The sequence below is a fragment of the Nelumbo nucifera genome, chromosome 5, assembly GCF_055504915.1.
Source record: "Nelumbo nucifera cultivar China Antique chromosome 5, China Antique-T2T, whole genome shotgun sequence".
NCBI lineage: Eukaryota > Viridiplantae > Streptophyta > Magnoliopsida > Proteales > Nelumbonaceae > Nelumbo > Nelumbo nucifera.
In genome coordinates, this window is record NC_142653.1 from 11,708,792 (window position 1) to 11,734,613 (window position 25,822).

The 25,822-nt window shown below is 38.7% G+C and overlaps 2 protein-coding genes across 2 annotated transcripts in view; both read left to right on the top strand.

Moving 5' to 3' along the window:
• The window catches only part of RAD54 (DNA repair/recombination protein), a 31,614-nt gene extending 23,364 nt beyond the window's left edge, over positions 1 to 8,250 (top strand). The window contains exons 19-21 of the mRNA XM_010271025.3: positions 6,526 to 6,727; positions 6,807 to 6,905; positions 7,757 to 8,250. Coding sequence (XP_010269327.2) covers positions 6,526 to 6,727; positions 6,807 to 6,905; positions 7,757 to 8,122 — 667 coding nt within the window. The 3' untranslated portion in view covers positions 8,123 to 8,250. The remainder of the gene's footprint in view (positions 1 to 6,525; positions 6,728 to 6,806; positions 6,906 to 7,756) is intronic.
• Positions 8,251 to 14,142: 5,892 nt separating this feature from the next.
• On the top strand, positions 14,143 to 15,148 carry LOC104606011 (uncharacterized). The gene is made up of 2 exons (XM_010271018.3): positions 14,143 to 14,731; positions 14,861 to 15,148. Exons 1-2 carry the CDS (start codon positions 14,234 to 14,236, stop codon positions 14,900 to 14,902), a joined length of 540 nt encoding a protein of 179 aa, XP_010269320.1. The 5' UTR covers positions 14,143 to 14,233; the 3' UTR covers positions 14,903 to 15,148.
• Positions 15,149 to 25,822: the final 10,674 nt, after the last annotated feature.

Genomic DNA, 25,822 nt, shown 5'->3' on the forward strand with positions numbered 1-25,822 from the left:
AGTAACAGGATTCTTTGAGCTCTACTCTAATCCTGGAGTATTTTATTCATTAGTACAAAAAGTAAAGGGTGGCCTGGAAAATCCTTATCAGGTTTTGCTTCCTTCAATGCATAAGGCTTTCTACCTTCTAGCCTGTCACCTTTTTCACCACAAAGTTATATACACTACCACACGCAATTTGCACCATCACATGATGATATGCAATTTTTTTGAATTGTTGAATGACATGACATCTAAGATGAGGATACTACGCCGAACAAGAATCTGCACTCCAATGCATAGCAGTGAAGTTATTTCAATTGAATAGTGTGGCTAATCTCTAGAATTTTAGATGAACATGGTTAATAGCCTTCTTCTATTTTATAATCTGCTAAACATAAACAGTGTGCTCTTGTTTGTATAACAGCTTAGGACCTACATGTTTTCCATGGATAAGCACAAAAAAAAATGATCATTAGAAATTCTCACATAAAACATTGTGAAATGTTATGCAAGATGATCAGTGTAGAAAATCCACAACACAACTAGTAGTACATTCTGGAATTTTCTTAGATGTGCTTGTCCCTTTTTCATTTTTTGGTGGTGATGACTCGTTTTTTGGTCTTCTTGTTTTCTTTTAATTCTAAGTTTGGTCTTCCTGGCTTCAGCTAAATTGTAGCTTTTGTTCTTTTCTCCTTTTGATGCTGTTTTGGAGCAGCTACAGTAACCCGAACCAGTGAAGGAAGAAGACAAGAGAAAGAACAGGAGGGTTTAGTCGAAACTGATTAGTCTCCCATTCAGTCGACCCCCTAATGTTTATTAGGTTCTAATTACACTTACAAAGACTAAACTGCCCTCACTTAAGTGTGGGGCAGAGTACTCTAATAAAACAGCCACATAAGCAAAGTACTTAACTGACATGAGATTACTAAACTACCCCTATTCGGCTCACTCTAACACTCCCCCTCAAGCTGGAGAATATATGTCATATAATCCCAACTTGTAACATAGATAGTTCACTTTCCCTGAGTTTAGAGCTTTTGTAAACAAATCTGCCCATTGATCATTCGAGCCCACATGTTCTGTGTTTATCTCTCCAGCAAGGACCTTCTCCCTCACAAAGTGGCAATCAACCTCTATGTGCTTTGTTCTCTCATGAAATACAGGATTGGATGAGATATGGAGTGCAGCTTGGTTGTCACAATACAGTCTCATAGGTTTATCCATGTGAAACCCAATTTCTTGTAGAAGATTCCTCAACCATACTAACTCACAGGTAGTATGTGCCATGGTCCTATACTCAGCTTCAACACTACTTCTGGCCACAACTGTCTGCTTTTTACTCTTCCACGTCACAAGATTTCCTCCAAGAAATGTGCAATAGCCCGTAGTAGATCTTCTATCATTCACTGAGCCTGCCCAGTCTGCATCTGTATACCCCACTACTTCAAGTTTTCCTCCTGGTTTATACAATAGTCCACGGCCTAGAGCTCCTTTCAGATACCTCACAATTCTAAGAATTGCATCCCAGTGAGGTATACGGGGGTTCTACATGAATTGACTCACCACACTGACTGCAAAGGATATGTCGGTTCTGGAGCTCCTTTCAGATACCTCACAATTCTAAGAATTGCATCCCAGTGAGGTATACGAGGGTTCTGCATGAATTGACTCACCACACTGACTGCAAAGGATATGTCGGCTCTCGTGATAGTCAGATAGTTCAGCTTCCCCACTAGTCGTCTATACCTTTCAGGATCTTCAAATACATCTCCTGTATCACTGCTCAACTTAACATTTGGTTCCATAGGGGTCTTAGCCGGTTTTGCACCTAACAGACCTCTGTTTCTTCCAATAGATCAAGAACATATTTTCTTTGGCACATAATTACACCTTGTTTTGACCTGACAACCTCTATTCCCAAAAAATACTTCAATGTTCCAAGATCTTTTGTTTGGAAATGATTTTGCAGAAATACCTTTAATTTTCCAATCCTCAATTTATCACTGCCAGTAATGACAATATCATCCACATAGACCACTAATAGAATCTTCCCAGCTTCTGAGTCATAGCTGAATACTGAGTGATCTACCTGGCACTGCTTCATTCCAAAACTCTTCACCACTTCACTGAACTTCCCAAGCCAAGCACGCGGCGATTGTTTCAACCCATAAATTGCCTTCTTCAATCTGCATACCTTACCATCCTCCTCCTGAGCAACAAACCCAGGTGGTTGCTCCATATATACCTCCTCCACAAGATCACCATGGAGAAAGGCATTCTTTATATCAAGCTGAAATAGAGGCCAATCATACATAACTACTAGGGAAATTAGTACACGAACATAACCAATCTTAGCCACCGGAGAGAATGTCTCCATGTAATCCACTCCATACAACTGTGAGTAACCTTTAGCAACAAGTCTGGCCTTCAGACGCTCCACACTACCATCCGGCAAGTATTTCACAGTATACACCCATTTACAGCCCACAACATGCTTACCAGGTGGGAGAGTAGTAAGTTCCCACATTTGAGTATGTTGAAGAGCAGAAAGTTCCTCCTCCATTGCCCGCCGCCAATCAGGTGAACTGAGAGCTTCTTGAACATTGTTAGGTATGGAAATAGAGGATAAAAGGGAAACAAACTGGCGATGTGAGGTAGAAAGACGAGATAATGAAACAAAATTCGAAATGGGATGGAGGGTAGAACTGCGTTTACCTTTCCGTAAAGCAATGGGTAGGTCAAGGTCTGAAGGTTCAACAATAGGAGTCATGAGAGGATCCGCAGATGAGGTAGAAGTTGGAGGAGGGGTCGGTGTCGTTCGACGTGTATACACTTGCCGGATTGGTGGATGTTCGGTGGTGATCTGCATGGGATGAGGTGATGAGTCTACTCCAACAATAGCATCTGGAACTGGATCACTGACAGGAAGAGGAAGAGGAAGGACGGGTGGAGACGAAGGCACTTCAGGACTTGAGAAGAAGGGGACTGACTCAAAAAAGGTGACATTAGGGCAGACGTAGCACTTCCGGGTAATGGGATTATAACACTTGTACCCTTTTTGAGTTCGTGAGTAGCCAAGGAAGACACATTTAATTGAGCGTGCATCTAGCTTGTCTATTCCAGGGCTCAGATTGTGGACAAAGCACACACAACCAAAGACACGAGGAATTAATGGGAATGGAGATAAAGTGGGAAACAAGATAGAGAAGGGGGACCGACCATGAAGGATGAAGGAGGGCATCGATTAATGAGAAAACATGTAGTGAGTACAACATCACTCCAAAACCGTTTAGGAACATTCATGTGGTGAAGAATAGACCGAGCAGTTTCAAGAAGCTGACGGTTCTTTCGTTCAGCTACCCCATTTTGTTGAGGGGTGAATACACATGATGTCTGATGAATAATGCCACGCTGTTCTAAATACTGTTGAAATGAAGTAAGAAAGTATTCACGACCATTATCTAAACGGAGAATTTTGATTGGAAAACCAAATTGTGTGCGTATTTCAGCATGGAATTTTTGAAAAATGGAAAACAATTCACTTCTTTCTTTCATTAAGTAAATCCATGTCATTCTTGAACAATCATCAATAAAGGAGACAAAATACTTGTACCCATTATAAGACTATATTTTGATTGGACCCCAAACATTTGAATGAACCAAAGAAAAATGACTCAACATACGACTCTCAACTCTTGGACTGAAGGACACACGACGATGTTTCCCAAACTGACACGACTCACATTGCAAAATTGACAAATGACTCAATGACGGGACCAAAATCTTGAGAGCCTTGAGAGATGGATGTCCCAGTTGGCAATGCCATTGTAGAGGAGTAAGTGAAGTCTGAAAAGCAATTGAAGATCCACCACCGTCAAGATAATACAATCCACCAGCTTCATGCCCCCCACCAATCTTCTTCCCCGTCTTGAGATCCTGAAAAACACAAATGGGAGGAAAGAAGGTAACAGAACAGTTAAGAGCTTTGGTTATTTTACTAATAGACATAAGATTGAATGGAAACTTAGGGACATATAAAACAGATGATAAGGGCACAGAAGCCATGTCAACATTACCAACACCATATATGGGGGATGAGGACCCATTGGCAAGTGTAACAGTTTGTGATGTGGAGGTTTCAGAAAGAGAAGAGAACACACCTAGAGTCCCGGTCATATGATCTGAGGCTCTAGAGTCAATAATCCAGGGAGAGGTTTTAGATGACATGCAAGCAATACCTGATTGGGCAAGTGTGGCAGTTGTATGCTGTGAAGTAGTTTGAAGGAACCGTTCATACTCATCACGCGGTACGCTCACCATTTCCCTCCCAGAGGTAGATGTAGATGTGGGAGGAGTTCGGTCTGCCGGTTTACTGTCACTGATATCAACCTCACCTGCTACAGCATGATTAGCCCATTTAGATCATAACAGAAATTCACTGTGTGTCCCTCTCTACCACAATGAGTACATTTCCTTGTAGAGTTATTCTTCCCTCTGCCACGGCCTCCCCCTGAGTCACGGCCACCCCGACTAATCATGGAACTGCCACGGCCTCCTCGGGGAGCATGACCTCCCCCTCTTGTACTATGTCCAACCCCTCTAGCTGTCACAAGTGCTGATCTATCAGATTGTGTGGAGTTCTCTGTCTATCCCAAAGAAATTCTACGAAGCCTTGAGAATACTTCCTCAAGTGTAGGAAGAGTAGAGCCCCCCAATATTTGGGCTCTAACTGGTTCATATTCCGACTTCAGCCCCACTAAAAATCTTGTAACATCTAGTTGCTCCCTTTGCTGTTGCTGAACTTTAATATCTGGAGTAAGGGGGTGATAGACATTGAGTTCATTCCTTATATTCTTCATGCAGGCATAGTACTCTTCTAGTGTTTTGGTTCCTTGTTGTAAATCAAAATACTCCTGATAAAGCTGATACACTCTTGTTGTGTTGTCTTGTCCAGAATATAGCTTCTTAGCATGCTCCCATATATCCTTAGCCGTATCAAGGAACATTAAGTTGGCACTAATTTTGGGTTCCATACTATTCCACAGCCAAGTCATGATTTGAGCATCTTCTTGTTCCCAATCATCAAACCCTGGAGAGTCCTCTGATGGCTTCTCATCTCTTACATGCTTTACTTTCTTCTTTGCCTTGAGAAACACTTCCACTGATTTAGCCCATGGAACATAGTTCTCCCCATTCAGCTTAATTGAGGTCATTTGTACCCCTAGGTAGTCGGAGGAAATTACCACACTAGGTTTCTGATCATTGTAGCCATCTCCTATTGCTGCCATTGTACTCTTTCACAGTTGCTTCTAACCTTACTTCTCAGCTACAAGCTGATTGATGTTGTTCACAGTTTGATACTTCAGCACCTATTGCAGCCCCTAAACACAACAGTGGGAGCACACACTTGTTCTTCTTCACACTACTGCTGACTTCACACACCTACGACCCACATAAGCATCACAAGCACCACAACACAACAGTAGGCCCTCTTACAACCACTCAATAAAAAAAATTGTGCATCACAAGCACCACAACACAGTCAAACTGCTACACCCAGTTCAGACTTGTTTAACACACTTAAGAGGGCATTACACAACCACAAGGAGCTTGGCAAGGTCACTGCATTCCACCTTACACCACTCGGCCACCTACAGCAGCCTTAACACCACTCAACAACTCACAGCAGCACTACACCATTCGGCTACTGCACACACAGCCCTTCCTAGGGCAACAATGAACCTAGTTCTCTAGGTTCTAATCAGTACTAACTGATTCTTGAAGGGTTCCTACCCAGAAATACCAGCAACACAAAAGGACTAAATAACCAACTTTCCTTTGAGAGTATCAGCCAACCATTCACTGCTGAAATCACCTTCCTCGATGAAGAAAACTGTGCGCAGCAGAGAGCAACGAGCGGTGATGTCTCAGACCTAGGGCGAACCAGCTCTCTCCATTAGCTAACCAGAAACGAAGAGGAAGGTGTCACGAACACAGCTGAGATGCTTTACAAGCAGAAGCAGGTCAGAAACCTCGCTCTGATACCATGTTTTGGAGCAGCTACAGTAACCCGAACCAGTGAAGAAGGAAGAAGAAGATGAGGAAGAAGATAAGAGAAAGAGAAAACAGGAGGGTTTAGTCGAAACTGATTAGTCTCCCATTCAGTTGACCCTCTAATGTTTATTAGGTTCTAATTACACTTACAAAGACTAAACTGCCCTCAATTAAGTGTGGGGCAGAGTACTCTAATAAAACAGCCACATAAGTAAAGTACTTAACTGACATGAGATTACTAAACTACCCCTATTCGACTCATTCTAACAGATGCAATGCAATCTTGTTATTGAAAAGACAAAAAAGAGAACTATTTATATAATAGACATCACTTTCTCAACTTAGTAAAACAATGAGGGTCTGAAAAGTTGTGTTCTTCTCTGTATCATGAAGTTTTACTCCCGGATCTTTGTGCTTTTAAGGCTCTATTAGCAAGTTGGTTTCTTTTCATCTATGCATATTAATTCTGATCTCTTACTGTTTATGCAGGTCTGAGATTCATGAAAAGATGAACTGCACTCGTTGTAGAACACATGCATTAGAGATAGATGATGGTCCTGAGATCGCAAGAGAGGTTGAAGGTGTCAATTCAACACATGGAGTTTGTCATTCTGGTGAAGGCACTTCAGATATAGGTGGATTTGCTGAAATTGCTGGATGCTTGCATAAGTTGAAAAGCTCAGAGAAGCAGGTAATTCTTAGTTCATTCATCCTATATTCAAGTGTCTTTTTTTTGCTTCTATTCTTCTGACTGAAACATCTGTTTTCAGCTTGGAGCCCCTCTAGAAGAAGATCTAGAAAGTTGGGGGCATCATCCTTTTCCAATGTCAGTACCTGATGCAATTTTTCAATGTTCTGCTGGTGATGAGGTGCGTTATAAATTCAAACTTATATTTTTAGTTTGATTATATTTTGAGAAAACTGATTACTGTCCTCACGAAGCTTAAGCATCACTAAGTTTCTAAAACCAGTAGCCATCATCCGTCATTTTTCAGATCAGGAAATTAACATTAGTGGCTGAGTATGCAAATTTTCGATTTTTTTTAACATTCAACTATCATTGAGTGGGAGAATTAGTTTTCTGTTCCTATTGAGTCAATTCATTATTCAACAGATTACACACTAGTTGATTAATTGGATATAGAAAAGCAACTCTTTGCATTTATTGGTTGTCACCAAAACAATGTTTTCTTGGTTTGAAGATTTCTTATACAATATGCTTATTTTCTTCTCTTTTTTCGGTATTCGGTGCTATGCACCATTAATAACTTCCCCCTACCCCTTTTTTCCTCAAAGTGCTGGTTGTGGGATTTGATTCTGCATCAACACTGGAACAAATTACACACCAGCGAGCCAGCCCTCGATTAGTTTTCTTACTTTCTTCTCAACTCATCATTATGCAGCCAATTGTTTTCTATGCACATTACATTGTATGTCCATGACCTGTTGTCCATTAGAGAGCAAGCACCCTATGAGACCAAGTACACCTTTATATTATTTGGAGCCTAATGTTGTATATTGTAGTACATGATGTTTGATTAAAGCAGCGTTCTTAAAATTCCTAAGCAAAGCCAGGCGATGAAGGAGGCTGTAAACTGAGGTGCTTAGGCACTTTCCTAGTGACCTGGGTGATTGGTATTCGAAGTTGTAAATTTTACCTCTTCCTAGGAGTTGAATATATTTGATGTATATTGTTTTAAGCTAATCTTGGTTGCTGCAGGTCACATTTGTTTTCACAAACCAAGTGGATGGAAAGCTTACACCTGTTGAATCAGTGGGGAGGTCAAAAACTCAAAGAGAGGTAGAACAAAAAGAAGACTCTGATTCAAAGGCGATCCGTAGTCAAAATTCCTCATTGCGTCAACATCTACGGCTGAACCCCATGGTCTGTTCCAATGGAGATCCTATGAGGAACCCATCAATTGCCACATTACGGCCCACTACAGGGGCGTCTGTAAAATTTTTGAGAACGTCTCTGAAAGGCACAATGCATGCGCAAACAAAGCCAAAAATATCTAACGGGAATAAGTTACCACTGAAAAGATTGTCTGCCAATTCTGAAGAACATGATGATGATTTTATGTAATTCATTGGCAGCTAAAGTTCCTTCATTTTTTTTTTCATTCTAAAAATTCCTAGTCAATTCTTTGGTTAGGATTTCCCTAAAATAAGTTCCGATATTGACATCTTTAGAGCTTTGCATCTTCCAAGAAATGACATGCTTGGGGAGCAATAGATGACAAGCATCTAGAAATTGTTTGGTTGCCAAGGGCAAATTCTAGAAAGAAAAAAAAAGGGGTATCAGTGGATTCTCAGTCTGAACTGATGAGTGACAACCGTGGGTTAAGCTGTTCAAACTGTAGCGTATATGTTTAACAGGACGAAGGTGGGATTCGATTGGATAAATCCCACCGGGGGACTCGTAGCGACTGAACTAATAGTCTAATACCATCAGACTCGACCTGGTTTATTTATTTTTATTTTTTTATTTGATCATCTTTGGATGAGAGCGTGGTTGTATACTCACTATCAGAAAAAGTACTCTTGTGTGTGAACTGTGAAGGGGAGGTTGCCTATTCTTGATTTATCTGAAAATTAATATGATGGTTAATACACATTTTTAGCTCTCGTGTGTTGAACTGTGAAGGGAGGTTGCCTATTCTTTTTCTTAAATAAATTGTTGGCAAATTGAGACCTGAACTTGGTCCAGTTCAGCATTCATTTTTTTATGGATCCGGAGTTTCAAGTGTTGACAACCACAACCTTAAGTGGTTAGTAGAGTCCTATACTCGCATTTTGGCTTGGGAAAAGTCATGATACCCAGTACCCTCAGGATTGATAGACCTGCTTGTGTTGAGCGCAAACGCAATAGGGGGAGATACTTGATAGTCTTTGTTCCGTTTTTCTTCCTTTGCCTATCATCATCCAGAGAATCAGGTCTGGATTTCCTGCGGCAGCTGCACCAGTGACCAGTCAGAGTGGAACGTGCTTCCTCTGATGGGTGCCGAGCCGTATTTAAAACCTTTTGGTCATTAACTCGGCATACGTGGGTTACGGACAAGCTGTGGTGTGTATTCTAGTAATTATGCCATAACATAGTGACTAAAATACCCTTATAAAGTGTTTGTGTACTGCTTTTACAGGTTACAGGCTTGCAGCAGGGAAGTGAGAAGTGAGAACTGAAACTCGATTTGTGCAGCTGCAGCCTGCTGCCTGTTGCCTGCAGGCCTCTTAAATGTAAATGGACCATTTGGATTGTGGACTGGTTCACTGAGGATTGCCCAATGGAAAATGGTTTTCCATACACATACAGCCAACAGGCAACAGTCTGTCTAAATAAATAACTTCTCGGAATGGGGTGGGCCGTGGGGAAGAATCTGGCCAATCCCCACCATTCATTGGACATGTGAATAACCCATGTTTTCTTTTCTGGAAAATATACATTGAGACACTGGTTTTGCTAGTGATTACGATGCGATCTAGGTAGGTACCGTACTGAGCTTATTGTAGTAGACCGGAACCCCAGCTGCCACATGGGAGGATGGATCCCCAACCCCACGTCCACCAGGTCCGTCCAAAGTCCAAACTCCTCCGGATTGGCCGTGCCGTCCAATGAGGGTGCCTGGGGGATTGCTTCATTTTGGCTTGGCAGAGATTCTATTCATTTCCGATTCAGCCCCACTACTGCACTAAGCTAGAGATGCCATTCATTTCAGTTTCAGCCACGTCACCTATTTGTTACTTGTTAGGTGATTGAAATAAATAATATAAATACACATAGAACTGAATATGTACAATGGTACGATGCAAAGCTAAGATGCCTGCTTTTCCAGAGAGCTCAGACTCCAGAAGACTGTGTATCTGTGGGTCGTTTTGATGTACACCAAATCCAGCGGGTTTAGAAGCTGATATCAATGTTGGACAAGTAAATATAAGTACATAAATGGGCTAAGAACCAAACGAACAAAGATTATATTTGATTTAAGCAGGTCACCGCAATATCTGGAGTTGTGAAGGCAAACCAAGGTACAGAAACAGATTTTGCGTATCCTTCATTAATGTTGATAATCCATCCTTCCCCAACAGTCAACGCTTGCATTTGTCTAACACACAAGAAGATTCTCATTCATCACGAGACTGATTCAACTCTGAAGGCTGAAGCTAGTTATTAGAGAGTGGACTCACTCCAGACTCCAGACTCCAGACTCCAGAGGCATTGAAGCTGGATCATCTCATCTCTTGTGAGTTGTGACCTCTGTGTGGTACCACCATTACCAATCAGCTTTGAGCCCTCCACGTAAACACCAACTCAATAGCGCGTACTTACAGCTGTCTGTCTGTCTGTCTGTCTGTATCAGTGTGGTACCTCCACCTTAATATCAAATCAATGCCTTCAACTTGAAGGGTGATTCCTGATTCAATGAGGCTGTCGGCGTGGGGATACAGATGTTGATCCAACGGTCAGGGCTGAATGCTCATTATTATTTATTTATTTATTTTTATTGGCTCACGGGCTTCTTTTGAAGCATCCCACCAAACCCCTCTCTTCTGTGAGCTAGCTACGTGGACTATGGAGGGTGGTGCCATGGTGGAGGGCAATGTTTACAACTGCAAGAGCCAAGGAGGAGGGAGGATAGATGCCTCGGGAATGGCTTTCCAAATTCCAACTGGTTGCAGCTCAGCTCAGCATCCCTGTGCCCATCGTACCAATAGTCCATAGGTTGGGTTGCTGGGAGTTATAAAACATCTTCCAATCCTCTATCAACTTGATCTAACATCGCATATCTCACCCATCATAAAAGTGAAACTCATCCGGAGTCCCGTGCTGAGGAGCTGCCTCGAAGGATGTCAGAGCCAGAGCCCAACCAGCAAGCTAATATGACTCTTAATAGCCATGAGGATTATATTTCTGTTTCTTTTCCCCCTATGGGGAGTAGAGTATTAGACATTGTCAGGAGAAGAAAATTTTATATATTTGTAATGTAAGGACTTAGAACTTATTAGGAGGCTATAGCTATACATAAAGAGATAGGATTATGTATATTATATTGTTCTTCATTAGTGGATGTCCTGCGATCATGACCCATCCTAGTTAATGCATGAATGCCACGTATTTTACTCCTGCAACTGAAAGAGAAATAAGAGATAAGGGAAAGAGATTATTTGATGGAATAAAACATAGATTGCTGTTACTGGGAGAGTCATTTCAAATATAATATTAATTAGCAAATGAAATTGAGAATAGTTCAATTAAATAAAGCTTAGAGAGGAAGTATTCATTATTCAAAGCACCCAAATTAAGAGAGAAGTGTTAGTAATTAGCAATTACTTCCTCTGATCCAACATCGTAAGGCGCAACAAATATAAAAGAGTAGACAGGTTCTTAGTTTAAGTCTATAAAGCCAAGTGCTGCCGCCAAGGCAGGAGACCAAAAGAGAGACAAACACCCTTAGACCTAGCCTTACCCACTGTGATTCTAAGGAGTTCCGATGTGTTTGACTGGTCCTCCTCAAATCAGAATCTCTGCAACTGGTAGAGAGAGAGATGTGGGAATCGGCCACCTGTCGCCGCTCCATTTGGCCGCCCACCTGAGTTACGTTCCACCAAAAAGGGTATACCATGTGAGTGACAACGGTGCCTTTTGGTACCAGTAAAAAAGCTCAATCAACCACAACCCCTTAAATTCTTGTCTCTCATGTTCATGCTATGGTCATTTGGTCAATCCTATCCCTATGCCATCTAATTCCCAATTCCTAAGTCTAATAAGTGACCTATCCATCCATCCACTAACCACTTTCAGCCCAGTTAAGGTATCTTTTCCTTTCTTTTTCTTCCTCTTCTTTTTTCTCAAAAAGAATCAAAAGATGATGACTGAGTTGCCCTCTGCGTTTTTCTCTGTCATCAAGAGTCATGAGGACTAGAGGAGTCCTTGGTCACACAAAGTAACAATTTACATGCGTGGTACATATTAAAGTACAAATATGTTACCTCTTGCATGTACAGTTTAATGCCTCAAAAAGAAAGCATTAAGCAAGGGGAAGAGAGAAATTTGAAGGATGATTTATTGGTACATTTACATACTATACACTTAATTATCTCTAGACTCTAGTTAGCTTCTTAGTTCTTTCCCTTGGAATTCTTCACTCACTGCATCCCCACAACTCACACCATTAATACTTTATAATTAGGGTTGCAAGCATGCATCCATCCAGTATAAACAAATATATATTTATTAACAATGTAACCAGATTGAAAGATTACAATCCAATGGTAATTTGTCATCCCTCTTTTCTTAATAATATGTGCCCGTACATTGGAATTGACTTGGTGATTGTTGAAATATTTATATATCCTCCCTAGAAGTTACTGAATCCTCATTCTTTTTTCTTCAAAAACAATGCAGAACCCTAATAGTAATAGACACACTCAGAGAGAGAGAGAGAGACTGACATTTGTTAACAATTCGAGAACCCACGCTTACCAACCCATCTCCAAGGAATACTCGCTTAATCTTTATGAAAACAAACACCATTGGATTAAAATTTTTATTGTGAGGATTAATTGAATCTACCAAAGCAGTGAGTGTAGAACCGTGCAAGAAATGGTGAATTAATACTAGAATCCTTATCCTAATTAAAGAAAACCCATTTCCTGTGCTTACACTTGTTCTCCATGCATTCTTAGAATCTCTCATTCTTATTAGTTATTATTACTTACTAATGATAATAATAATAAATTATATGAACCATATGAAGCATGTTGGCGCCATTTGCATTTTCAAAATCTGTCCTTGTTTTACTTACTAATGATAACAATGAGGCAGTGGCATTACCGTAATTTAAGGCAAGGGGGAGGGGGGGGGGGGGTAGAAGCAGAGCACTAGCTTAGTTAGAAGGGAAGAGCCCTTCACGTGCCCACGTGCTTTGGTCCAGAAAACAAATATGGGGTAATAAAAGGAGGCACAGAGCAATCTTTTTCGTTTGATGGAAGCTGAGTGTTCATTGCGAGGGTCTACTTAATTTATTTCTTCATATTTATATCTTATTTATTAAATTATTTTAAGCCAGAAAAAAGAGAAGAAAGTTATTTAAGGAAACCCTAGTCACGTGATCCCATTGATCAGTCGGCATCGCCAGCTCATTCATTGCTAATAACTTATAAGTCAAACATCGGTCAACTCTCTCTCTCTCTACAGTCCCATATTTCCTCCACCAAAGTCTCAAAGTTAAAAAGTTAATAAAACCAACAGTATACCTTTTATTTACTCGTGTTGCTTCCTATCCCAGCAATGGAAACTGTCACCCTTTCTCCCCTTTTAAAACTTACCAAATTGATTCAATCCGTCCATGTAATCCATCATTCCATCCTTCTACCCATTCCCCATAAATGGTAACAATCCATTGGTTCAAAACCAAAACCTAAAGTGGGTTACATCCATGCATGTCGCCATGTCCACATGCATGCATGGATAGAGATATGCATGCATTCATCATCATGACCATTTATAACAATAACATTGTGTACCCACTTCATGCACGACCTCCCCTTTGTGCATAAGTAGTGCACTACTTATGAACCACACAACTTCCACAAAATAAAAAATAATAATAATTGCATAGAGCAAACTCATCAGTTGCCTCATTGTTATATCACCCACATGGGATATATATTTATGATATACATATCATACCATACAATGTATGCATCTGTACCCATAAATATCTCATGGTCCAAATACAAAACTGGACCAAGATTATTCAACCCATACTCGGAAAAATCTAAGAAAAAGAAGAATAGATAGATTAAAATTAATCTGTTGTAACTCTATATATGCTGCCTAATGTCTATGGTGAGTTGGGTTGAAATAAAGAAAAGACCAAATTAAATTAAGTTGATAAAGAGAGAGAGAGAGAGAGAGAGGATGTCACAGCACAGACGACAAATGTAGATGTTGTGGGCGGCATTAAGAGGCATGGAACATGACATGACATAGCATGCACAAAGAGACAGAAGCTCCTCTCTTTTTCCATATAAATACAAACACCAGCTGCGCTCATTCACATATAAATAAAACCATCCACTTGTGGGTAGGTTACAACAGTGCAGGAGGGAAGGTGGGGGGGTGGGGTGGGGACTGGGCCGGTCGGGTAGAAGAACAAGTTAAAAAGAGGGTTAGGCTGTGTTGTTGTGGGTTCCCATGGCATGCCTAGACATGTTCAACAGCGAGCACCAAGGTCTCTGCGCTCCCATGAGCCCCAGAATCTCCTTCTCCAACGATTTCGTCGACGCCCAACAAATGATCAAGTATGAACGTAGCTCCAGATCAGAAGCACCCGCCTCTTCCGATTTTGAATTCTCTGTCACTAACTACAACATGATGACTGCTGACGAGCTCTTCTTCAAGGGTCGCTTGTTGCCTTTCAAGGATAATTGCACCAACCAGTTGCAGAAGATGACTTTGAGAGATGAACTCCTCATCGATGACGACGATGTACCGCCGAGGCCGCCCAAGGGTAAGTGGAAGGGTCTGCTGGGTCTGAAGAGGACCCCCCACATTTTGTCCAAGAAAGCAGCTGATAAGTGTGATGCTTCCAATTCCATGTCCATGGAGAGAGTATCAGTAGCTGTTGGAGGCAATAAGACACAGCTGCTGGTTCATGACGAAGGCTACATTATTAGCAGCAAGACCTCCCAGGTAATTAGGATGGAGAATGGATGAGATCGATTATATATATTTTGTTAGTGCAGTGTGCAGTTACTAACTAGTAACTAAACAGACGTTCTTATTACACTTGAGACTGATTTGGTTTAATTCTTGATGCAGGAGCTCTTGAGTACTGATGGTGGACCAAGTTGCAGAGAATAGGACTTGCCTTGATCCATTTCATAACGGGGTCGTTGTAGAGTTATTGGAATTTTTTGTTCGAAGGGAGGAAGAAGGGATCTTAATTTCGTGTTCGTGAGCTTGTTTTAACTTTCAATATTCGTCTTTCCCTTTTTTTTTTCTTTTTTGGTTTTCATGTTCTTTTTTTTTTTTTTCCTGAGGTTGGTGTTTGGCTGTTCTATGTACAAAATATTTTGCAGTTGAACTTCTATTGTGTGATGCTGTCCATTGATGGATCTAACCATGGGAGATAAAATGTCGCTCTAATTGCTTTTCTTCCCCCGTTTTTTCTTTCGCTTTATATCTGTCTGGCTCTGTGCACTGTGCAGTGTGTGTATAACTGCATATGTGAGAGAGAGAGAGAGAGAGAGAGAGTAAAAAAGAACTAATTAAGTAGGACGAAGGGGACTCTAGAATCGCGTAAAGGGTCTCTATCCAATCCATCCCTCCATTATTTGCTTTAAAAATCGGGACTCTATTATGGGGCAATGGTCAAAGAGGATCCAAGTACCTTTCATGAATGGAGACTTCATAAAGTTCAAGTAAGAATATAATTAGTTACTCACGGAGACATGAATTTGATCCAACCTAGCTTGCACTGTGGGGACCCTCTATAGATCTGAAATAATTCGTATGTTGCAAATAATTGATTAGCAGTGGTGTGAACCAGCTGTTTCTTTCAACGTACAAGCTAGTTCGTTTTCAAGCTTCAACGTGTGTGTGTGTGACTGTGTGGAGAGAGAGATCAGCCGTTGAGAGGACTTTTACTTATTTGATCTTTACTGAAACCTGGAAGCTATCTTAACTATCTTGAGAGAGAAAGAGAGAGAGAGGATGAAGAGGAACACATCGGTCCGCACTTGCCGATTTTTAGGGTCCCAGCAGCAGCAGCCACACCACCACCAAAAATAATAATAATAATAAAAAAAGGAATCCCAAGATATGACCCACCAATTGAATAACCAAGGATATGCACTAACCCCGGCAACACTTGAATAATTCATCGCCACATTATATTGATGTTATGTTAACATTAAAATTTGGCAAAAGAAATTCAATTTGCAGGTGATGGGGATGGAAAGGGAGGGGAGGGGGGACAGCCCAAAATGAGAGAGAGAGAGAGAGAGTACATAAAGGCAAAGGCCCCAAGTGGGCATATAAATCCAACATAACATTCATACATAGACTTGTGGGCCTTTGCCTTTTTATTAATCTCTCACCCGAACAAAAAAGGGGCTTGTGCCTCGTGGGCCATAAAATTCAGATGGACCAATCCATATATCAAATCAATACACCTTTACTAATCGAATATTTTTTTGGTAAAATTACTAATCGAATTTCAATCAACAGAGATTGTCTTACTTGAAACTATGGAAGATACCCTACCCATCAGGCCATCACCATTCACCTAATTGCTCTAAAGCTTTCTTTTTATATTGTCATGTTACTATATACAGACGGACAGACCTATGAACATAGATAGACATTCATTCGGAGACGGAGATGGATCAAAGAACACCATTTCCCGAGGAGAAGAGTCCCATGAACATGAAGACTGCCTTAAGATACCCTTTTTTTTTATTTATTTTTAATTGACCAGGCATAAAAGAAAAGTTCAGTCTTGAGCTGAGCGACGCCATATTTTTTTTTGTGGCTCAAGAAAATGTTACATGAGGATTGAATGAATACTTGTATTACTCGTCCAAACTGAGATAATGGCTGAACTAGCTCAACTGAATGACTTATTTGTTATTTTGGATTGTGGTGAAGGAAATAATTAAATGATAAAATATTTAAAAATAGTATTATCATTTATCAGCCCAACGTAACTTCTGTTTTAACCATTAAGCAGCTTACAACCTCGTTGATAAGTTAATGACTCCAGTTCAACCATTTCAGGCCCCGTTTGGTGCACACTTCACAGAAATAGGGGTCTGGAATAGGAATTGGAATAGGTCATTTCCATTCCAACTGTTTAGTTGGGCGAAATTGAAATCCTATTCTCGTGGAATGGCATTATTCCCTCCCCCTCCCTTAGAAATAAAATCCTATTCCTATTGATTCTAATTTTCATTCCCATTCCTATTTGAACCAAACAGACAATGGGAAACAAATGTTTTGTAGTGAGATCATTCTGATCCCAATTCTGATTGCAAATCAAATGGACCCTCAGTTCAACCCTTTTAGTTTCAGCTGTCACTAAATGGCCCCAGAATGACACGCCATCCATCCCTCTACTCTCTACCTTTGACTCGACTCTTGCCCATCATGAATCAGAATGTATCATCTTTTGCAGAATGAGTTGAGTTAGAGAACTTAATAAAAAATGCATTGTCTTTGGTAAAGGGGCTTACTTCTTGGAGAGGTAGATCAGTTTGGGAAGAAGCTGGTTCAAGTGGGGCAATTCTTGATCAGTACCTTATATATATATATAGGAAAATTCTTGATTAGTACCCTGTATTTTGGTTCGAGTGACAATTTGGTCTCCGAACTTTAAAATGCGATTCAGCACCCAAGCTTTCAAAATGTGACAATCCAATACCTGCCATTAACTAGTCCGTTAATCAACCGTTAAGTGACATTTGAAAAGTCATAAATGCCCTAAGAATGCCATCTAATTCTCTTTATCAACTATCCAAACATTTACAATAAAATGAACGGTCGCAATTTCTAGATTCTTCTAAACAATCACCAACTTTTTTGAATAGAAGAGGCTAGGATTTGGGAATGTTTAGTTTTTTTGTTAATGTTTGAATGGTTGATAAAGAGAATTAGATGGCATTCAAAGGACATTTTTGACTTTTCAAATGTCACTTAATGGCTGATTAATGGACTGGCTAATAATGACAGGTACTGGATTGTCACATTTTGAAAGTTCGGGTACTGGATTGTCGAATTTTAATGTTCGGGGACCAAATTGCCACTCGAACCAAAGTACAAAATACTGATCATGAATTTTCCTATATATATATATATATATGTGTGTGTGTGTGTGTGTCACTATCTATTATTTGGATTGATCAACACAAATTTGTAGGAGAGATTTTTTCACTTGATTTTTTTGAAAATATTTTAAATTGATCAATACTAATTACTATTTTTACCTAAAACGTCAAATTTAATATTTTTTACATATATGCATATTTCTATTTGTTGTCATATGATGTTATAATACATATTTCTCACAAGTTTGCATTGATCAACCAAAATGCAACTGCAACACAATGATGTACCAAACACCCCATGATTAGCAAATTTATCTATAACATATGTCTATTGATGCTTTTTTCAAAGAAAACATCTTGAATTGCATTTTTTTTTTGAATTATGGAAAAACGTATATTTAATTCAGAAAAAAATATATAATAGGTGAATTATTTGGATTTGAAAAATATGGGACCAAAAATTGAAGAACTTTCAATTATATATAATATATATATTTAAAAGTTTAAATATATTCATATCTTTGCCTTGGATTCATGTTTCGAGTCTTGAACTGGTTCTCGGTTTCTAGACTCTGATGTATCTTCTTCTCTTCTTTTTTAGTTTTTAATAAATTTTAATTTACTTACAAAAAAATAATTTAATGGCGCTATATAATGTTAATGCTTGAAAATAATAATTGTCTATATAATTTATCTTTTTTTTTTAATCCAACCATTAACTACATTCAAAGAAGTATAATAAAACAAGCTACTAAAATCAAAATGTCTTTTCATTTTTTTTACTCTTTTACTTTTACTCTACAGTTTACACCCACGTGTACCCTTCCACTAGTGTATGTTTAATATGCTATACACGTATTTTTAGGTAGAAAGTGTGTCGATTTTTTTACTTTTAACTTTTCTGCAATGATAAGACCTAAAGTTCCGTTTGTCTGCAATGCAGTTTTTTTGCACTATTACAAACGTCCTTAAAACTTTGGCTATTTTCATTTGTCCAAAATAACATCAACTATTTGTTTCATCGATCTGCTCTTTGCATTTTTGCAGAATGAGTAAAGTGTAATGTAAGGTTTTCGAAAGACTCTTTGAGATCAGTTTTGAAAAAAAACGCGTTTTTATTGTTCCAGGGGAGTTAAACCCAAAATTATTCATTTATTCTTCAAACCGCTGGAGCTTATTTATTGCCGCCAAAACGAACTTTTTTATGCTTCCAGGAGAACTACCTTATGGTTGATAATTGATATCGCCAACGCCAAGCTTGGTATTTCAATTGCCACTTCAGGTCTTCTCTCTCAATGGATCGGTTTTGGACTGGACGGATCAATTTGAAAGATATAGTGGATTGGACCAATTTGGTCCAAAATATTTATTAGATTGGATTGGACTTGATCCGTCCGTAATAAATTTATATTGGATTTGGTTGGATTAAGTCAATACACGGTCCATTGATATAAGATAAGAATATAACTGTTAATGGATTGGATTTGGGTTAAAATCAATTTAAATTAAGATGAATTTGAACAAATTCAACGATCCAAACATTAAATTGGACCGGTCCAAAAATGGTCCAAATTATTTATTGGATTGGATTGGACCTAATCCATTTATAATGAATTCACATTAGACTGGATCGAATTGGACCAAATCAAGTCGAATCGACACTCGCAAAATTTGAGCTTGAGTTTCTGGTCACGGAGGTATTAATTTTAAGATTATTTGAAAGCAATGGATTATTTATTAAGCTGATAAATTTGATGATTGAGCCCAGAGAATAGTATGTATTTTCTGTGGGACATCTTTACAATACATTGCTGACCGTGTGCTTATGTCTGTCCAACATATCTTCTAACCAGAGCCAAGCACCACGGTTTCAGTGACTGTCCAAATCCAAACTCACTGCTTTGTCTCAAAATACAATTTTGCATTTGACAAGGGCATCATGATGTACATAGATCAACAACAAGATAACATATTGTGGTCATATATATATATATATATATGTGACAAGGGCTCTGGTTAGAAGATTCTAAACTATGGTTGTTGGGCAGAACAAGAGGAACAACTATGCTCCCTTGTTGAACCTGAGATGCTAAGTCATGTGACAACCAGCTCTGATATGATTTATCCTTTCACAGGACACAGAATACTGTGCTATCCGTTGGACCAGAAAGAATAAGTCCCCTATATTGAAGGATCCATCATGTCTTAAGATTGTTCAAAATCAGTGAGGTTAAGGTTTCAATGTTGAACGAATTTACAAGATTAGGTCTGCAACTTGGGTTGGGCCAACCCAGAAATAATAGGGTTGGGTTGAAATTTGGTTTCTTTTTTTTGATAGCTAATTAGGTTGAAAATTAGGTTGAGTTGATGCCTTAATGGGCAACTATGTATGAAATGCATATTGATTTATTTATAAAGTATGTTTATGTAAGAGGGAGAGAAGAAAAGAAGTTGATGCATCATTTTGCATATATATGTGTGTTTGCATGAGTATGGTAGTGTTTTACTATTACCACTAAGCTATGACCAACCTATTTGTCAAGAGGGAGTTAGTTTTTTGTTTTAAGTATATAAATATAAGATTAATGGGTTTGGATGAATTGGATTGGGTTAAACACAACCCATTTAATTTTATATAACTGGGTCATTAATGAGTTGGCGGGTTAGAAGGATTGGGTTGAAGCTCAACCTAAATCAAACTCAACCCAACCCGCCCAATTGCCACCGCTAGTAATGTGTATTTGTGCTTGTATTTGTAAACTTGGTGTAGGGAAGGTTCGAACGCAAACCCAACCCCATTAACCTGAGTTCATGATTGGATTGCATTAAGGTTAGGATTGAGAACTTTTATCACATCGGGTTGGCCTAGGGCTGACATGTCAATCTACATATTTGAATTGAATTGCCACAGAGACTCTGTCCATGTTTATAGGCTAATCTCTTTTTAAGAACACTATATTCTACCATGCCCTATTAGTAAAAAAAAGGTTGTTCTAGTGTTCTGTGAGATTTAAGAAGCTCTTGAAGAGGTAAAATACTTCATAAACACAACAGAGTTTTGGTGCAAAATGTGGGGATTAATGTAGGTGATGTGGAATACAAGCAAATGAGATGGGTTCATCCGCATTTAATTTTATTCTCTATAAATAACTAGCAGCTGTTTTTTGGACAGCAGGTGGGAGAATAATATTCCAGAATCTTTTTCTTTTCTTGAACTAGGAACAGATTTGAAAAGCATTTATTAATTGATCTCATTCAGATTAGGGTGGCATACTGGTGTCAGATAAGAGATGATTTCAAGTATTTCAGGGATGATTTATTATGTTTGGACAGTGCATATCTTATAGATCATATTTTTTGGACAGTGCAGGAAGAATAAAATTCCAGAATCTTTTCTTTTTCTAATATTTTGAACAAGAACAGATTTGAAAAGAACTTATATTGATCTTATTCAGGTTAGGGTGGCATATACTGGTTTCAGATGAGAGATGATTTCAAGTATTTCAGCACAGATGGCATCATAAGAAGATGTTAATGTGATAGTAATGACATCATTTTGGAAAACCACATAGAGATATATGCAAAGTTTGTGCAGTTGTTGAAAAGAAATTAGAAGTACAGCTTCTTAGATGAGAGGAAAAATTAATTAAATGAGAAATACGAAGACACCAAAGGGTGAACTGCAGGATGGGGTGATTTAGTTGAAGGAATGCAAAGTTAGGATCCATATCCAGTCCACTCCTCCCAAGAACACAGTGGCCCAGAGACCAACATTGGGTTGTGGATCTTATTTGGAGATGCTATCAGCTGAAATTAAGATCTTCAAATTGTGATGCATGCAATAAAGGCCACCGCTTGGTCTACATCCATCTTATGCCATATGCTGAAATCAAGTGTCAGAACTCAGAACACAGGTTGAAAGTCTGAAAGCAGCCACTTTTTGCAAGAAAATGCTGAAAGTTAGGTCTATAACCAATCTACCTCTTCCAAGACATCAGGTAGATAGGATAGGACCAACACTGGTTAATGGCTGAAACTTTAGTTGCCAATTTGCCATGTATTTGTAATGATCCACCTTTGATGACTTGGAAGTTATCACACTAAAAACTGCTTGTGAAGATACTTTGACAACAAACTACGTACTTGGATTACTTTTCCTGACATTATTTTATGCATTCCTAACCATGTAATGAGTAGCACAAGTTAAACCATTACACGGTTTTACAATGGAAGGGAGAAAATTAAATTGTCTTAAAGCCAGTTTTGTAAAGTATTACCAGTTTTAAATTTAATTTGCAACATCTTTGTGAATATGTCCTTCCATAATTGTATACAACTGCAATCCATTTACTATAACTTATTTTTCCCCCAAAAATATTCTTTTTCCTGAAAAAAGAAACAAGGGAACCGAGGTGATGAAGGTGCTTTTAGATGTCATTATGGCACAATTGCAATACCATATAGACCCATAGGACAAGGAAACTTGGTTAGTGCCAAACTATTGGCAGCACTCCAAGGGCTGAGTCTTGGAAAATCTCTCAAGGGTTGTTGGTGGAAGGGGATTCAAGTTTAATTGTTGGGTGGTTCAAGATAAATAGTTCAGGGCCTTGGCAATACAGGCATAAGTAAGACACCTAGCTATCTGGAGAAATGGTAGATACTTTCACTTGGACTCAAAGATGAGCTTACCATATGGCAGATGAACTGGTTAAACAAGGGGCCATCAGGACTCAACTGTATTGGGGGTCATTCCTAGGGAGACTAAAAGAAAAGTTAAGGCAAAATGTAGTCAAATATAAGGGTGCTAATTGGTCAGGTAGCAGAGCTAGCCTAGATTCCTTTGGTATTCTTGAAATGCTTACATTTAAACATTCTTTCTCAAAAATTAATAAGAAAACTTCTGAGTTACTGAAACACTGCTGAGGCTCTGAATCCTATTTTGTTTGGCTTACCAAGACTGTTAACTTGTACACTTGTCAGATTTCGATACATGTGCCCATATCCTTGTAACGTAGAGGTAAAGGCATGAGAAAATAATATATGGCTGGTATATTTCTTGTTGTTCCATGGACTGGTACATTTTATGTGTGGTAGGTATTTCCCTTTCATTGTTACATGAGGCTTATTCCGTTACACATTGTTGTATTTAGAATTGTTTCGTATATTGCATCTCATATTTGTTTGGGTATTTTTCTTCTCTAAATGAGTTCATATTTATGTGGTATCTGCAATTGAATTGCCTGTGCAGGTTGAGTTGTGTCTTTTCATGTTTGGTGAAATGAAAGAGCCATGTCTAGGAGTTTTGCAAACTAAAATGGGTCTATATGGCTCTTGATAGAGTGCAACAGTGGAATGGAATCCATGTAGCTCACCCCAAATAGTTGCAAGGTATACCATGTGTGTTGTCTAATTGGGAGATCAATATTTGTGTTGTGTTGATGATTCTTGATTTTTCTTATGTTGTTACAAATTCTTTTTTCCTTTTTCACCCCTTTTAAAATTGTATCTACTGGAATGGTAGCAACAAGTAGAAATAGAAAGGAAAAACATTCTTACACAGTCACTCATGAAAGCAAGGCTTGCTATAAACAAGTGAACCTCTAGTTCTCTAAAATGGATAGTTAGTGAAACCAGAGAGGGCAATTACCCAATAATTGTCCCAGCTATCTAGGGTCTTGGGCCAATATTAAGAAATCTTTGTATATCCCTCTTTCTTAGTCTGTGTATTGAATGTGTTGCCTTTGTCTGTATGGCAGTACTCTTAATTCAGATTATAATAGTTTATTTGCAAATGCATCATAATTCATAATAAGTGATGGGGCTTAAGAAAGAATGTCTAAATTATCAACATATAGGCTGAGTGTCTAAACCACTCTGCCTGTCTAAATTATCAATAGATATCAGTTTCTGAAAAAAGCCACAGGCCTCAAGGGAGAAAATCTGTTTGACCATAGTTATAAATTTGGCATATTGGTCAAAATACAAGAAAAGTTGGATACATTCAAACAAATGAAATACAGGAAAGGACCAGGTAAAGATGCATTTGTTTTCTGAAATTCTTCTTCTTTTTTTTTGGTAAGCAGGGTATATGTATTAAGAAACCATTTTCTGTGGAGCTTTTCTTCATCATTACTGTCAATTATCATCATATGCAAAACAGTGCATCCAACTTTTATTGATAATTAAGAATATTTTCAAATATTCAGCATTTTATCAACCAGACAGTGAGAAAGAAACCCGAAAGGTAGAAGGCAACTTGGCATACCATGACCATTGAGCCTGACATGGGATTATTTGATCCTTGCCCCAGTTTTTCCTTCCTGGGCCCAAGATAATAGATAATGAAATGCCATTGAGACATGACATTTTTTCCATTTGTTCATGGAAACATCTGTTCAATACAGATTACTCTTAGGACATTATATCCATTCCTAACAATGTTAAAGCATCTATTCTCTGATTGTAAGATTTAATCCACTTCAGGATTTGATAATTTGTCTTTTAGGTATCCATATTTTGTATCCAATATTGTGGATGTTAATGAAATTTATCCACGCAGTACATTCTCTGTGTAAAATGCTGAGCACATATTTTTCTTGTATACCTTATAAATTATAGGCCACAAATCTGGAATATCATATATGGAATCCACATGACTGACAAGGGAGACACACTCAAACTGACATAAAATTCCGGATATGTGGTATGTAGTGAATTCATTTATAAGGTGTAGAAGAAAGCAAATTTGCAAGCTTAGCATTGCTCTGTTTTCCGCTTGACATGCTTATTTTTTTGTTCCTGCAAATTAGACTATAGGTTATTGATCAGTAAATTTAAATCGATTGATTGTCTATATTTTACTTTCAAATTATGTAAACATCTGATTGGGTTATGTTACGTAACTGTAGAATTAATCTTCTCTCTCGTATGAATGGTTAATATATTGAACCAGAAAGATCGGTTTACATAAAAAAAAAAAGAAAATCTTGTTGCCTACTCGAATGCAAGAATGCCCTTTTATAATGGAAGAGACCGATAAAAGATGATTCTTTCCCAGTATCTTCTAAAGTGATCCTGTTTAACGCCATCAAAACTCCTTGAGGTCAAAACCCAGCTCATATGATCTGTTGTTGTACAGCATCCAAAGAACTTAAAATCGTTTAGTTATTGCTTACTCAAGCAACTGATATTCACCTATTGACTTTTTTTTTTGGAGTGCTTACGTACCTTGAAAGTACCTGTAACGTATTCTTATTTGCATCTCCAATTGTACTTGGCTGATGATTGGAGAAGATAAATTTTCCGGGAAAAAGATCACCCATGAAGGAGCCAAGAGCCAACTACCCTTTTCAGTCCCCATTATTTACTGTAAGAAGTCCTTCCGTGGGGTAGTGATCTACTCGTGATCATCGGAAGATTTTTTAAGTCGGCAAGGTGGAAACTCTTTCATTCATCATCTTTCGTTTTTTCTTTCACCCTTTTCCTGGTTCAGGTTAGAAATAGAAACCCATTGGAAGGTAAACTTCAACATTTGAGACTGATGGACGGGGATCTGTCCTCTTGAGTCTTGAGGAGAATTGACCTTGATAGGACTCCCTACCTACCGCATCTTGATGTGAAGCTGCAAAAAGCAATGGATTACCTTACCATGTGTAGGAATACGGTTGAACCTTTTCTGATGCACACTTGTGATATTATTTCCTTTGATTTGCTTGCTCTCTGTTGTGTGTTGTTTTCCCTTCTGACTCTTGCTACAGATAGGGGAGAAGGGAGATTTACTTGCATCTCTGGAATTTAACTTATGGGTCATAGTTTTATGTGAGGTTAACATTATATTATTTGAGCCCACTGGTCGTCATTCTTCTCCATCCCGTGACTTTCATTGGTGGTTGGAACAAACATTCAGTTCCAAATTCCAATGCGACGAAAAGAGCGGTAGGTCTGCAAGGCCCATTCA

Excerpts from the sequence above, each read along its gene's own strand:
- LOC104606011 (XM_010271018.3), top strand. The coding sequence starts at position 14,234 with ATGGCATGCCTAGACATGTTCAACAGCGAGCACCAAGGTCTCTGCGCT. Across the intron at positions 14,732-14,860 it reads TTAGCAGCAAGACCTCCCAG|GAGCTCTTGAGTACTGATGG; the intron begins GTAATTAGGATG and ends TTCTTGATGCAG.